We start from the raw sequence: 16530 nt of genomic DNA on the forward strand, positions 1-16530 counted from the left end.
GAAGAAGGGTCTAGGCCCGAAACATCAGCCTTCCTGCTCCTCTGATGCTGCTTGGCCGGCTGTGCTCATCCAGCTCTACACCTTGTTATTTCAGATTATCCAGCATCTGCAGTTCCTACTATCTCTGAAGTAATATTAACTAAATGGGATGTGTGGGAAATTCTAGTCAAGGAAATAGATTTTAAAAAATGAAATGTAAAGGATAAATCTGAAACATTTGTACTTTTGTTTTGTTATAAATATTGTCACATAGGTCAGTACTTCACTTGGTGAAACCAATGGATTTCTTAAATGCCAAAGTATAGTTTATTGTTTTACAAGGCCCCAAAAGTTAATTCTAACACTATATCCAAAACTAACCTGACTTACAGACAGGACTAATCGGGCAGTGATGGCCTAGTGGTATTATCACTAGACCACTAATCCAGTGACCCTGGTGATGTTCTGGGGACCAAAGTTCAAATCCTGCTCGGCAGATGGTAAAATTTGAATTCAACTATAATCTGGAAATAGGATTTTAATGATGACCATGAAATCACTGCTTGTTGGAGGAAAAGCCCATCTTGTTTGTTAATGTTTCTTTCAGGGACGAAACTGCTCTCCTTTACCTGGTCTAGCCTACATGTAACTCCAGACCCCCAGCAATGTGGTTGATTCTTAACTGCCTTTTTGCAATTAGGGATGGATGACAAATGCTGGCTAGCAATGCCCATGTCCTTTGAACATTTTTTAAAAAAAAATCCCTAAACGCTCTTCCCGCACCTTTCGATCCAATGCATTCCCCCATCAACCAGTTTTCTCACTCAATTAGCTTCACCCACGTGGCATCCTTCCCCTCAGTCACCTGACACCTGTACATCCATTATTCAAGTGCTTCTTTCTGTTGTCATAACAGATGATTTTAAAAACGGAAGTTATTGCAGAACCAGAACTACTTCTGGTTGACAGGTTGGAGCTCCTGCTTCACAAGATGAAAGTCTATGAAAGCATGGAAGTGTATTGAAAAACCGTGAGAGATTATGCTGGGAGGCTATGCAATACATTCAATAACTGCATACAATGTATACAATGGCTACACTTCAAAATTAATTCATTAGTTGTGAAAAAAAAACTACCGGGACATTTTGAAAGTGACTTGCCATAAGTGTCTGAGCCTTGGGTAACATTGGTTGAGGGTGCTGATCCTCTGCCTGTAGACCTGCTGTTGAGAGTCTCACCTCCTTCTGGAAGGATTTTCATGTCTATACCATCTGTCTATGGAGGAACATGCAGCTGAGGAAAAAAAATAACCTGCTGGTGTTGCTCTTGCTGCTAGGGTAGTGAGCAGTTGTGTGGTATCAGCTCTTGACCCTCCAGCAGATACAGCACTGTGCAATACATGAACAGTCTTCCAAGAAACTGGCATATATGTATCAAACAGTCACATTCTGAGAGAAGTCTCTCAATGGACAATGCTGGAGTTAATATAACTAATGAAAACCTACCCAGTTTGTCAGTTTCACTGAAGGAGCTCTTCCAGCTGTACACTTGTCTTGTGATCTTGGAAAGTTGCTGACCAGTCAGGAAACAGATTACATGACTGAGACATCCAGGATCCAAGGTAAATGGATCTCATAACTGACAATCTTCACAATGATGTAATTAATCTAAGGGAATTCTCCATTCTTTTTTAATACCACCCTCAGAAAAGCCAGAACAGCCCAGGCTTGTGTTGGCTACTTAACTAAAAATCAGTTTCTGAGACCTTCCTCTCACCCATACAACATCTCCAACAGCCTATAAAAAAATGCGTTTATTATTTACTCTTGAGGCATAGGCAGCCCTCCTATGGTCTGAAGCAAAGCTTTTAATCTTCACAGTACGTTATTGAAAATCCTGCACCCAACTGGATGAATTACATGTATATACTGTAAATCCCTGTGAAACCATTCAAAAAATGATGTCAGATTTAATGTTGTATACCTTCCACTGATTGGCACCATCAAATTGTGTTTCAATGCTTCAGAAGATGAATTCTGCATTGATCATGTGCGTACTTGAGTTTTCCAGTACTTATATATGGGGTTCGTGAATAGTAAGTCAGAATTTCTCAGGGATTTGTTTTAAATATAGTTGGTGTATTTATATGTGTTTTACCTTCAGCTTTTAAAAGGAGCACAAGATCTATACTTAATTTATGATCACTTGTTTAAAATAATCTAATGAATAATCCAAGGAAAAACTTAATTCGGCTTACTTGACAATCTAATTTTTTTCAAATGAAAAAAAAATCTACATTATTTGAAGCACATACAAATAAAAATGCAAAATACAGATGAGTGAAACCTGCACTGAGAACAAAAAGTGTTGGAGATCATGTAAAATATGCCTAAATAATAGCCAAAAGAGAGTTCTCTCAAAGCAAAATGATTACATAGCAACTTGATGCTGACCTGTGACAGTGTATCAACTTCATGAGCTGAGAACACTTGTTGTAAATAGTGTGGAAGCACAATATAAATGTTCCTCGTTGGTATCTTTTTGAATTGGAATCAAATTTGATTGTCAAAGTTTGATTACAAAAGTTTTCAGCAACTATCCTCCATTTCACTGATCATAAATAAAGTTTACATTTATTTGAGAGATAGTAGGAACTGCAGATGCTGGAGAATCTGAGAGAACATCTCAGAGGTCCTCGTTTTTCAAGGACCGCATCTTCCTCCCCTCAGTGATCGAGAATGCCCTCGACCGTGTCTCCCGCATTTCCCGCAACTCATCCCTCACACCCCCTCCCCACAATAACAACCAAAACAGAATCCCCCTCGTCGTCACGTACCACCCCACCAACCTCCGGATCAAACGCATCATCCTCCGACACTTCCGCCATCTGCAATCCGACCCCACCACCAAAGACATTTTTCCCTCCCCACCCTTATCTGCTTTCCGGAGGGACCACTGCCTCCGTGACTCCCTTGTCAGCTCCATACTCCCCTCCAGCCCCACCTCACCCGGCACTTTTCCCTGCAACCGCAGGAAGTGCTACACCTTCCCCTTCACCTCCCCCCTCACCCCCATCCCAGGCCCCAAGAAGACTTTCCACATCAAGCAGATGTTCACCTGCACATCTGCTAATGTGGTATACTGCATCTGCTGTTCCCGTTGTGGCCTCCTCTACATTGGGGAAACCGAGCAGAGGCTTGGGGACTGCTTTGCAGAACACCTACGCTCAGTTCGCACTAAACAACTGCACCTCCCAGTTGCGAACCATTTCAACTCCCCCTCCCATTCCGCAGACGACATGTCCATCCTGGGCCTCCTGCAGTGCCACAACGATGCTACCCGAAGGTTGCAGGAACAGCAACTCATATTCCGCTTGGGAACCCTGCAGCCTAATGGTATCAATGTGGACTTCACAAGCTTCAAAATCTCCCCTCCCCCTACCGCATCCCAAAACCAGCCCAGCTCGTCCCTGCCTCCCTAACCTGTCCTTCCTCCCACCTATCCCCTCCTCCCACCTCATGCCCCACCCCCATCTCCTACCTACTAACCTCATCCCGCCCCCCTGACGTGTCCGTCCTCCCTGGACTGACCTATCTCCTCCCTACCTCCCCACCTACACTCACCTTTATTGGCTCCATCCCCGCCTCTTTGACCTGTCTGTCTCCTCTCCACCTATCTTCTCCTCTATCCTTCTTCTATCTGCCTCGCCCTCTCTCCTTATTTATTTCAGAACTCCCTTCCCCTCCCCCATTTCTGAAGAAGGGTCTGGGCCCGAAACGTCAGCCTTCCTGCTCCTCTGATGCTGCTTGGCCTGCTGTGTTCATCCAGCTCTACAACTTGTTATCTCTTTACATTTATTTGTAGTTTGAAAAGCCTTTAGCACATGTTGTGTGTCACAATGTAAACAAGATCAGGGGCATTCATTTGTTTTAATGAAGGCAATGTAGAACATAAATCAATGCCAATAGATATACAAATGATTACACTCTGGCTGAGCATTAGTTTCTCCACAGACTTTAAATTCATTCCTTGGTCCCTTATGAAATAATGCTTTTTTGTGTTCAATAAGTGTTAGAATGGAAAGGTAAGTTAGGAAATATTGGAGCAAATCCATACCTTAAGATATACCAGAAGGGGAGAGGACTTTCTTAGTCCAATCCAATTTGCTGGGTCAACTGGGCTGGCATAAAGCACTGATTTCTTCAATTTCTCAATGCTCTCTACATTTGTTTCATTGAGTTGTGGCTGAGGAATTAAATGTTCAAGAACGTTACTTGAAATCTTAAATACAAAAATAATTGATATTACTAAATGCTCTATTTTCAATTATTTTCCCTGTAAATGGAAATGATTTACTATATAATTGCATTCACTTTAATGGTTAAACATGACTGGCATGAAAAGACCACTCTAAGAAGAAATTATAAGTTAAACCATTTGCAATTGAAGTAGCCATTGTCATAGCTTTTTTAAACTCAACCATGTCATTATCACCATTAGTCCACATTCTCTGTCAATCTGAGAAAGGATGCTGCCACAAATCTGTGTAAGGAAGGTGAAGAGACCTGGCAGGACTTAGAATGCCTGAACTTTAAATTGATTTCCGTGACTTCAGCAGAATGGGAATGAGAACTGAAAGGCTACCTCCCCTTTACCCTCTCCAAGTATTCCCAGGATATAGACTCTTACCTGGACATTATGCTGTCAGATCTGGAGGACTGAAACAAGGAACTATTTGCGAATGATGGTAGGAAGAAGACAGCCTCTCCCACCAAGCAGTTTGAAAGAAGCACTGAGCAAGTAAACAGCAGATCTGGAGACAGTGTCAAAGAGATTCAAGGGTCTCAAGAGAGCACGAATGGTGAGTGGCATTGCACTTTCAGAGGCCAACACCAACCTTGACTTTCTCAGCATTCTCCCACAAAACTGGGGTGGCATGGTGGCTCAGTGGTTAGCACTGCTGCCTCCCAGCGCCAAGGACCTGGGCTCAATTCCACCCTCGGGCGACTGTCTGTGTGGAGTTTGCACATTCTCCCCGTGTCTGCGTGGGTGTCTTCAGGGTGCTGTGGTTTCCTACCAGAGTCCAAAGATGTGCAGGCTAGGATGGATTGACCATGCAAATTTGCCCGTAGTGTTCAGATCAATAGCCTTGCAAATTCTACTTATCCCTTTCTTTCCAGGCACCTCTACGCTTACCTATCTGAATGGCAAACACTTACCACTTCATCCTCATTGGTATACCATGCCACAGCTGTGCTTAATAGACTCCTTCCACAAATGTTGCCATCCTTAAGACCATACAAAATAGGAACAGGAGTAGGCCATTCACCTCCTCAAGCCTGCTCTGCCATCCAATAGGTGATTAACTGATCCGAAATTCATCATATCCACCTTCCTGAACTTTTCCTGTGACCCTTGATTCATCTACTGATGAAGAATCTATTTCAGCCTTAAATATACAGAAGGACTCTGCCCCCACAGCTCTCTGTGGCAAACAGTTCCAAAGACAAGCAGAAACATCCTATCAGCATTTTCCCTGACAAGTCCCTTGAGAATGTTTCAATGAGATAACCCCTCATTCTTCTAAACTCCAGTGAGTAGAGTCCCAATCTGTTTAGCCTCATAAGACAATCCCTCCACACCAGGGATGATCTTAGTGAGACTTCTAAACCGCCTCCAATGGAATTATGTTTTTCCTCAAATAAGGGAACAAAATCTGCTTGCAGTACTCCAGATGTGGTCTCACCAGTATCTTGTACAGTTGCAGTAAGACTTCCCTACTCTTATAATCCAATCCGCTAGAAATAAGGGCTGCCGTAACATTAGCATTCCTGATTTCCTGCTGCATGGTGTGTGTTAGTTTCCAGTGTTTCATGAAAAAATGTCCCAAGTTCTTTTGTGTTGCAGCTTTCTGCAGTTTTTCTCTGGAGGAAGGTATAGATGGTCTGATTAGCAAGTTTGCAGATGACACTACGATTGGTGGAGTAGCAGATAGTGAAGGGGACTGTCGGAGAATGCAGCAGGATATATATAGATTGGAGAGTTGGGGTGAAAAATGGCAGATGGAGTTCAATCCAAGCAAATGCGAGGTGATGCATTTTGGAAGATCCAATTCAAGAGCGAACTATACGGTAAATGGAAAAGCCCTGGGGAAAATTGATGCACAGAGAGATCTGGGTGTTCAGGTCCATTGTACTCTGAAGGTGGCAACGCAGGTCGATAGAGTGGTCAAGAAGGCATACGGCATGCTTTCATTCATCGGACGGGGTACTGAGTACAAGAATTGGCAGGTCATGTTACAGTTGTATAGGACTTTGTTTCGACCATATTTGGAGTACTGCGTACAGTTCTGGTCGCCACATTACCAAAAGGATGTGGCTGCTTTGGAGAGGGTGCAGAGGAGGTTAACCAGGATGTTGCCTGGTATGGAGGGCGCTAGCTATGAAGAAAGGTTGAGTAGATTAGGATTATTTACATTAGAAAGACGGAGGTTGAGGGGGGACCTGATTGAGGTCTACAAAATCATCAGAGGTATAGACAGGGTGGATAGCAAGAAGCTTTTTCCCAGAGTGGGGGACTCAATTACTAGGGGTCACGATTTCAAGGTGAGAGGGGAAAAGTTTAAGGGAGATATGCGTGGGAAAGTTCTTTACACAGAGGGTAGTGGGCGCCTGGAACACGTTGCCAGTGGAGGTGGTAGAGGCGGGCAAGATAGCGTCATTTAAGATGTACCTAGACAGATACATGAATGGGCAGGGAGCAGGGGGATACAGATTCTTGGAAAATTGGACAACAGGTTTAGTTAGAGGATCTGGGTCGGTGCAAGCTTGGAGGGCCGAAGGGCCTGTTCCTGTGCTGTAATTTTCTTTGTTCTTTGTCTCTCTGTAAACTGTTTGTATCCCTCTCAAATCTTGCCTTTGCACTTATTTTTGTGTCGTCTACAAATTTGTCTACACGACATTTAGTTCCTTCCTCTAAGTCATTAGTTTATATTGTAAACAGTTGTAGTCCCAGCACTGATCCTTCTGGAATTCCACAGGTCACCAACGTGAAAAAGAACCCCTTATCTCCTTTCCTGCCAAAAGCCATTTCTCTATCCATGCCAGTATACTGCCAACATGGGCTTTTGTCTTATGACTTAACCTTTTGAGATACCTTGTCAAACACCTGGAAGTCCAAATACAACACATCTACTGGTTTCCCTCTATCCACTCTAGTTGAAACTTTCTCAAAAAACTCTACTAACTTAGTCAGACACAATTTCCCTTTCATTAAGACATGCTGATTCTGCTTGATTAGATTATGATTTTACAAATGTTCTGCTATTACTTCCTTATTAATTGATTGCAATAATTTTCCAATAATACATGATAGTCTAATTAGCCTAAAGTTATCACCTTTTTATGTCCCTCCCTTTTGAATATGTGACAATACTATGATTTTAAGGGGTGTATTTTGTCCTGGTTTTTTTATGAAGTGAGGCTGAGTCAGAAATGACAGTCATCTGTTCCAAGCCAATAAAGTTAACAGCTTGTGAGGCCTTGGGTTTTTTTTTAAGTTGGAACAATAGAATCAGAATGAAGGGGCGGGGTCAAGCTTCCATAGAACCAGGATTTTAGTTTAACTTTCAGTTGCTGTTGGGGTTTGGAAGCTGCTATACATTCTCTCCCTGCTACAACAAAACACTTGAATTGTCTTTCTCTCTCAGAGTTTTCTCTTGATATTCTTTCCACCTGGTCTGGAGAAACATTCCACGTGAGACAATCTGTTTTACTGAATTTGCCTTTGCCAAGGGTATGTTTATGGGATGTTACTATTTTGGAACAGTTGTTGCTTAGCAGTTACATAATCTATTATTCTGTTAAGTTTTCCAATAAAGTTACGTTATTCTAATTCTTTTTTTCTTTCCTTTGTATTTTAACTATAGTGTAAGAATAAAGAATGTTTTGTTTCAAGCCTGATAGTTTGATCAATCAAATTGCAGACGGAACACAACACCTTACACTTGCCTTTAAAAATAAGAAAAAGTTGGGTTCTAGGCTATGTTTTTAATATATTTTGAGCAGACTTTGGTCTGGCCCATAACCAATTGGGGGTTTTCGTTGGGATCAAAATCTCTAAGTCAAGGTTAGTTTTAGAGGTACTGGACTTAAAGACAGTGAGTGGTGAGTGCTGGTGTTTTCTTTTCAGCCATTGCATTTGATTGGTTTAGATTGTGTGTGCCTTGTGTAGTAATGGAAGTTTCAGTTACTAAGAGTTTCTTGGGGGTAGAAGAAGTCACTTCAGGAGTTTTACAGAAAGTGAGCAAGGCAAAGATTTCGGAATTGGCAGACAAGCTGGAGTTGGAGATTGCCTTTGTCTGTGCAAAAAGGGGAGGTAATTGCAGAAATAGCTCAACATTTACGATCGCCTGAAATGCTATTGGAATCTTTGGAAATGGTTATAATTCAACTGTAAACGAAGCAACTTGAATTGTGCACAAAAGTAAAAGAAAGAGATAAGGTAACAAAAGAGTTTGAATTATGACTGAAAGCAGAGGGATAAAAAAAAAGGAAAGGAAAGGCCCAGCAGGAGAAGGGAATAAACCAAAAGTTTTTGAACTTCAGAGATTGGACCTGAAAACTCAAAAGTTGATTTAAAATAGCTGAGGTAAAGGTGAAAGGTAGGAGTAGTGATGAGAACAGTGAAGGACAGCAATCCCTTTGCAGCCAAAGGCCTGGTGAGGATCTGTTTAAATATGTCCAAGCATTGCCTAAGTTTGACGAGAAGGACATAGAAGCTTTCTTTATTTCATTTGAGAAAGTGGCTAAACAAATGAAAATACCGGTGTTCAGGTGGTCACAAAGTTGGTAGGTACAGCCAATGAGGTATTTGCATCACTATCAGAGGAAGTATCTGGGGAGTATGATCAGGTGAAAAAAGCCATTTTAAGTGCATATGACGTAGTTCCAGAGGCCTACAGACAGCTTTTTAGGAATCTAAAGAGGGAATCTTGTGAAACGTACATTGAGTTTGAAAGGATCAAACAAAGTAATTTTGATAGATGGATAAGGGCATTGAAGTAGTGATGGTTCTTGAGTAGTGATGACTCATTTGGAAGAACAGAGAGTTAAGACTGCAAGTTTAGCAGTGAAAATAGCAGATGATTACAAATAAATTCATACATTAAAGTCAGGCTTCTGAAATCAATTACAATCTGTGAAGAATAGAAATTGGTGAAAAGAGAAATCCCCAGGTCATAAAGGAAAAGGAAATCTCAATGAAGATAATAAAGAAAGCTTACGACAGGGTAAACTGGAAACCATGAGGGGAGAAGAGAAGTAAAATCCCTGAAGGTGTTTTCACTGTAATAAAGTAGGCCACATGAAGTCACAGTGTTGGTGGTTTAGAAAAAGCACTGTGTAGACTGATGAGGGAAAACAAGTGAGTTTTGTGAAAGTGGTGAAGGAAAGCACAGTGGAAGCTAAAACGCTGCAAAAGAACATACAATCTTAGCAGGGGCTGGTTGAGAAGAAAGTGCCAGATCTCTTTAAAGAATTTACTTGTGTAGGTAAGGTTTAGTCATGAATGCCTGGAGGAGCAGGTAAAGAAATTAAAATTTTAAGAAATACAGGAGTTAGTCAATCTTTGATGGTGAAAGATGAGGAGATATGCAATTTAGATGGAGTATTGTTAGGAAAGGTTGTAATGTGTGGAATTCATGGTGAGAAGAGCAGTGATCCATTATATAAAGTGTGGTTGGAGAGTCCGGTGAAAATGGTGAAGTGGTAGTATGAGTAATAGAGAAATTATCAGTTACAGAAATATAGTTTATCCTTGGTAATGATATAGCTGGATCACAGATGAGAGTGATGCCTACTATGGATCAAAAGCCAGTGGAAACTCAGACAACTGAGGTGTTACAGGAAGTATATCCTGGGATTTTTCCTGGCTGTGTGGTAAAAAGGTCGCAAAGCCACAGACTGAAGCTGGAGGAGAAATCAAGGAGTAAAGATAAGAAAGTTTTTTGTTCAATTATCAGAGATTATGTTTGATCAAATAGTTGAGGAAAAGCAAGAACAGATGGAGGACAAAGTGGATATTTTCTAGTTCAGAGAAGCTAGCTGAATTACAACAGAAGGATGAGAAACTAAAGCAGTTGTATCAAAAATATACATAGAAGAAGAATCTGAGTGTATCCCAGAATGCCACTATCTTAAAAATCAAGGTCTTGATGAGGAAATGGAAACTATTACATATTCAGGCAGATGAAACATGGGCAGAAGTTCAAAATTGTATTACTGGTGGCTTATAGAAAGGAGGTGTTGTGGATAGCACACAAATTACCAGTAGGAGATCATTTAGGAGCTATGAAAACTCAAGCCAAAATGCAAGAACATTATTAATGACTTGGACTGCATAGAGATGTGGGTGAATTTTGCCAGACATGTCATACATTTCAGATAACAGGAAAATCTTAGGCAGTGATAGAACCAGTATACTTAATATCCATTCCCACATTTGAGGAATCTTTTACAACAGTCTTAATTTATTGCATCAGACCCCTACCTATAACAAAAAGTGGGAATCAGTGTTTGTTGACCAGAATGTAAGTGTCTACTAGATTTCCAGAGGCCATTCCATTACACAGTATCATGGCTAAAAGGATTGTAGAAGACTCACCCAGATTTTTTTTACTAGATATGGACTACCCACAGAAATATAATCAGATCAAGGGTCAAATTTTACATCAAAGTTATTCAAGGAAGTTATGGATAGCATTGGAATAAAACAATTCAAATCCACTGCATACCATCTAGGATCACAGGGAGCATTAGAACGATGGCATCAAACTTTAAAGACCATGTTGAGGGCTTGCAGTCAAGACTATCCAGAGGATTGGGATAAAGGAATTCCATTTGTACTTTTTGCAATGAGGGATGCACCAAATGCATCAACTAAATTCAATTCATTTGAATCAGTTTTTGGGCATGAGGTGAGAAAACCGCTGAAATTAATTTAGGGCAAAATGGTGAGTCAGAGTTCAGAGATCACATATTTGGACTATGCATCAAATTTTAGGGAAAGACTAAATAGATAAGTAGTTGGCTAGACAGCATTTAAAAGTAACACAGCAGGAAACAGGAAGCAGTCAAAAAATCAAAAATTTGCAGTTTTGCTAGTGAAGATAATGTGTTAGTGTTACTTCCAGTGGTACATGAACCTTTAAAGACAAAGTTTAGTGGTCCTTATCAAATTGAAAAGAAATTGGGTGAGGTGAATTATTTGATGAGAATGCTAGATAGAAAGAAATTTTGCAGTGTGTGTCATGTGACTATGCTCAAAAGGTATTTTGATAGGGAAGGAAAGCAAAAGAAGAATGTGTCACTGGTTACAACACACAGTGAAGAATCAAATTCAGTTGATTCTGAATTGGGCATTCTTCAAATTTTTCTCAACAATGATGAAGTTCTCAAAATTGACATAAATTATTGACCAGAGGAAAATCGAAATGATTATGTGTGGACTATCAGAAAGTCAATGCAATTACAAATTCTGATTCCTATCTTATTTCATGTTTGGAAGACTGTATTGAGAAGTTGGGACAAGCAACTTATATTTTTAAGTTGTACTTACTCAGAGGATTCTGGCAAGTACCTTTATCCAAAGATTGAAGGAAATTTTGGCTTTCATGATACTAAATGGGCTGTACCAGTTTAAAGCCATGCCATTTGGTATAAAGAATATGCCAGCCACATGTCAAAGACTAACCAATCAAGTCATTTTGGGGTTACCCAATTATGTGGTATATGCAGACAATATAGTGATGTTTAGTCACACATGGAACATATGGAGCATCTATCGGAATTGTTGATTGACTTAGGGAGACAGGCTTGGTGATAAACCTGGCTAAGAGTGAGTTTGCAAAAGCCCAAGTCATGTTCTTAGGCCATAGACAAATGGTTCCACAGGATGTGAAAACAAAGGATTTTGGGGAGTTTCCCACACCATTGATGAAGTGGGAAGTACTACGAATCCTGAGACTGCGTGGTTTTTATCCAAAGTTGCTGCACTGACTGACTTGTTGAAGAAGTACAGAAAATTTCAATAGATGGAGGAATGTCAGAAGGCATTTGACAACCTGATAGCTGTGTTAACCACTGCCCCAGTGTTGGCCATACCTAACTACACAAAGTCATTCAAGGTCACTATCAATAAGAGTAATGTGGGTGTTGGTACTGTACTCTTGCAAAATGACATTGAGAAGATAGAAAGACATGTTGTATATTTTTCCAAAAAGCTGAATATTCATCAACAGAAACATTCCAGAACTGAAAACGAGATCATGCTTTTAGTGTTGGTATTGCAACATTTCAACATCTATGTTTACAGTAAAATGTCTGAGACAATTGCGTGTACTAATCATAACCACTTAAAGTTCTTGGAAAAATTTAAGGATAAAAATTAGTTTATTTAGATGGTTTTTAATATTGCAACCTGTAAATTTGAAAATTATACATGTGGCAGGACAAGAGAACGCCATTGCCAATGCATTGTCATGACAGTAATGAAGGTGTTCAGTGGTAGAAGAAATGGATTGAAATGGACTGTGGTATTTAATCTTTGCACACTCAGAGTCAATGTAATATATATGTATTGATGTATGTTAATTGCATAAGACTAACGGTTTTTAAAAATGACATCATTTATTAATGGTTCATTCTTTTAAGGGGGTAAGTGTGATGATACGGTGGCTTTATGAGGTGTATTTTGTCCTTCTTTTTGTTATGAAGGGATGTTGAGACAGAACTGTTGAGCGGTCAGCTCCAAGCAAATAAAGAAAACAGCTTGTGAAGCCTTGGGTTTTTTTGTAAATTTGGAACAATAGAAGCAGCATGAAGAGATGGATCAAGCTCCCACAGAACCAGGATTTCAGTTTAACTTTCAGTGGCTGTTGAGGTTTGGAAGCTGCTATACATCTCTTCCTGTGACAGCAAAATGCCGGAGTTCTCTCTCTCTCAGTGTTTTATCAATGTTCTTTCCTTTTGGACTGGAAATTGCATGAGACAATCTGTTTCACTGAATTTGCCTTTGCCAACGGTGTGCTAATGGGATGTTACTATGTTGTAGTAGTTGCTGTTTAGTAGTTAAATAATCTATTTTCTGTTAAGTTTTCAATACAGTTGTTACTCTAATTCTTCTCTCTTTTGTTTTTATTTTAAGTGTAGTGTAAGAATAAAATATGTTTTGCTTCAAGCCTGGTAGTTTGACCAATCAAATTGTATCGGGGACACATCATCTTATATTTGCCTTTAAAAATAAGAAAAGGTTGGGAGTCTAGGCTATCTTCTTAATATATTTTGAGGGAACTTTGGTCTGGTCTATAATAAATAGACATGTCAAATTGGCAGTTTTCCAATCTCCAGGCACTTCTCCAGAATCAAAAGAATTTGGAAAATTACAACCAATATATCTGCTATCTCTGTCACTACCTCATTTAGGAATCTTGGTTGCAACCCATCAGGGGCCAGGGGACCTATTCGCCGTTAGCTCCATTACTTTGTTGACTACTAATCTTTAGTGATGATGGTGGTACTTAACATCCACCATTACTTGATGTATCTTTCATTGCAAAGACTGATGCAAAAGCTCTATTTAACTGCTGTGCTATTCCCATGTTCCCCGGAATGGTCTCCCCTAATTCTAAGCGGCCTATGTTCACTTTGATTTCTCTCCTCATTTTTATATATTTAAAGAAGGTCTAATTGACTGTTTGTACATCCCTTGCTAGTTTGCCCCCGTAGTTTATTTTCTTTGTCTTTATCATCTTTCTAGTCCGCTTTACTGGTTTCTGAATTTATCCCAGTCTTCAGAGCTATCACTGACTTGGCCACTTTATATGCTTTTCTTTCAACTTATTACTCTCCTACCTGCATGATACTTTGCACACACTCGCAATTCTTCGCTTTCTCTCCTGGTAGCGCAACACTTTGCAAAGATCTTGGGAGAGGTAGAAAACCAAATTCTGGGATTAAGTTAGTCACCTTGTTAGACAGTGGCAGTAGATGCACTCCTGGTTCACTGGGAAGGAAATCTTCTTCCAGGAGGCTGCAGAAATTAGCAGTAACCAGTGGTGAAAATGTAAGCCTTCTGGTCATTGGTGCTTATAGACTGTCCTGTCAAACAAATCCGTCCAAACCAAACCCAGAAGTGGGTGGGATCATTTCAGGCTGCAAACTAGTTGTCACTTTTTTTGGGCTTAATCACACTCCCTCTCTGGCCATTAAAGTTTTGGTTAATATTGCAGGATATATTCTAGAATGTTCTACTAAAATAGAATGAATATATAATATGATATATTCATAAATCTGTACACTCTGACATTGTAATATATATTTGCTTTGAGACAGAGTCTACTGTATCTGTTAAGGGAAGAAAAGATGAGCATCTCAAGCCGAGGAAGGTGCAGAAAAGTTGGTAAAGAAAAGGGTTGTGAGATTGGGTTTGTGTTGTTCTAGTAAAGAATCAACATAGAGACAAAAGGCCTCCTTCTGTGGTGTGAGCTTTGACCGTTGTAAGTCTTTTGGATAATTTCTCAATGCGTTTTTCCGGAGTCATGATGAAATTCTTAGCCAAGATAATTTGGTGTACTGCTACCTTTCACAGAAAGAAAATCAGTTCCAAACCAATCAACTTCTAAAAAAGCCTGTTCCACAGCAATAATATGAAGATGTCAGTAGCCTGAAGAGGCTGAAGGTCAAACTTTTGCTTCTCAGTGAACAAAAAGTCCAACCAATACATTCAATCTAGTAGTCCCAGCATTATTAAAACTCTGTGGTGGAATGCTACTGAGTCTGTAAGAAGGGGCACAATGATTGTTGAAGAATCCTGTACAAAGGTATGTCCTGGGCTTTTCGAGCAGGAAGGGATTAGGCAAACTAAAGAGTGAGGGGTGATGAGCTGGGTGGTGGGTTCTGAAGACTAGCTGGGGAGAAACAAAGGAGATAGGTGTGGGAGAAGAGAAGTGTGCCCCCCTAACGTGTATAGTGCACCCTTGAAAGAACACTTCCTGTTTTTTCAATATATTGAAAAGAAACAGCTTAATTAAACAGGATTAATGGCCAGAAAGGTCCAATGACAGGCAGCTTAAGGGATGTCTATCCATCTCTCTGAATTGTGGGAAATGCATGGGGGTGGATAGGAAGATGGTTAATCAATCACCCATCATACTTTATGTGTCCTTCTAACGAAAACATGTCCAGCTGTAGGCTGTAAAATAATATCATAGTGTGGAATAAGTTTGAGGAATTAGATGGTCTTTTACTGTCCTTTAATTCCATATGTTTCTGGGTTTGGAATGCACTCTCTGGAAGTGTGGTAGAGGCAGGTTCATGTGAGGCAGTCAAGAGTGTATTGGATGATTATTTAAATAGAAACAATGCTATGGGGAAATGACAGGAGTTTGGGACTAAGTCAAAATGCTCAGAAAGCCAGTGATGATGGGCTGAATGGTGTTCCTTCTACATCATAACAATCCTCTGGTTCTGCAATTTTCAGGCCCATTTCAAATAAAATAAATGGTGGAGATGTGGATAATGGACAAGGCCAAAGACCGGGGTCTCTGTTGATATAACATTCTGCATTCATAAGAACCTATTCCAGGTAATAGTGAACAATTTAAATTATAGGAACATAAATAAAAAAGTTAAATTATATACTTACAATTGTACAGTTAGAAGAGTGGTTGGAAGGCTGAACAGAAGATAGTTGGTACAACATCTTACACACAATGATTATACAAGTCATGACTGTGCAGACACTTGATGCCAGTGGACGTAGCTTGACATAAGGCAAAGCAAAGGCCCATGAAATTAAGAAAACGTAATTCAACAAGGAAACCTGCAGAAGAAGTACACTTGTATTAGTGTTTCACACTGAAGTGATGCCAACCTAATGTTGGGATTAGAAGCATGTTAATTGGAGGGACTTTTGTGAGGAGAAGCCACAAGAACATTCACTCAGCAGGGTGGTTGTGCATATAGTAAGCATGGACCAGAGGCAGGGATATTGGACCAGAATTTGTTGTCAAAATAACAGTAAACCTAACAGATTTGCTGTTAATTATGCACCAATGGTACAGGTGATGAATAGATGTACTATTAAATGTGAATATCCAAAAGTTTTTTTTTTGTTTTGTTTGCGTTGTTCAACATTAGCTTTTCAAAGCAGACTTCTTTTCCTGCCTAAGTATTCCATGTTGTCATGTACAGGCATATCGCAAAAAGAATAGCTGACGTTTCGGGCCTAGACCCGTCTTCAGAAATGGGGGAGGGGAAGGGGGTTCTGAAATAAATAGGGAGAGAGGGGGAGGCGGATAGAAGATGGATAGAGGAAAAGATAGGTGGAGAGGAGACAGACAGGTCAAAGAGGCGGGGATGGAGCCAGTAAAGGTGAGTGTAGGTGGGGAGTTAGGGAGGGGATAGGTCAGTCCAAGGAGGACGGACAGGTCAAGGGGACGGGATGAGGCTAGTAGGTAGGAGATGGGGGTGGGACTTGAGGTGGGAGGAGGGA

The 16530-nt window shown here is 40.3% G+C and overlaps 1 protein-coding gene across 1 annotated transcript in view; it reads right to left on the reverse strand.

Annotated features, from left to right (window-relative positions):
- LOC109920528 (piezo-type mechanosensitive ion channel component 2-like) overlaps positions 1 to 16530 on the reverse strand; it is a 696943-nt gene that overhangs the window by 151717 nt on the left and 528696 nt on the right. The window contains exons 22-23 of the mRNA XM_048596193.1: positions 15682 to 15858; positions 4096 to 4224 (exon numbers count right to left, since the gene is read on the reverse strand). Of these exons, the coding sequence (XP_048452150.1) occupies positions 4096 to 4224; positions 15682 to 15858 (306 nt within the window). The remainder of the gene's footprint in view (positions 1 to 4095; positions 4225 to 15681; positions 15859 to 16530) is intronic.

Source organism: Rhincodon typus, chromosome 4 (genome assembly GCF_021869965.1).
Source record: "Rhincodon typus isolate 14 chromosome 4, sRhiTyp1.1, whole genome shotgun sequence".
NCBI lineage: Eukaryota > Metazoa > Chordata > Chondrichthyes > Orectolobiformes > Rhincodontidae > Rhincodon > Rhincodon typus.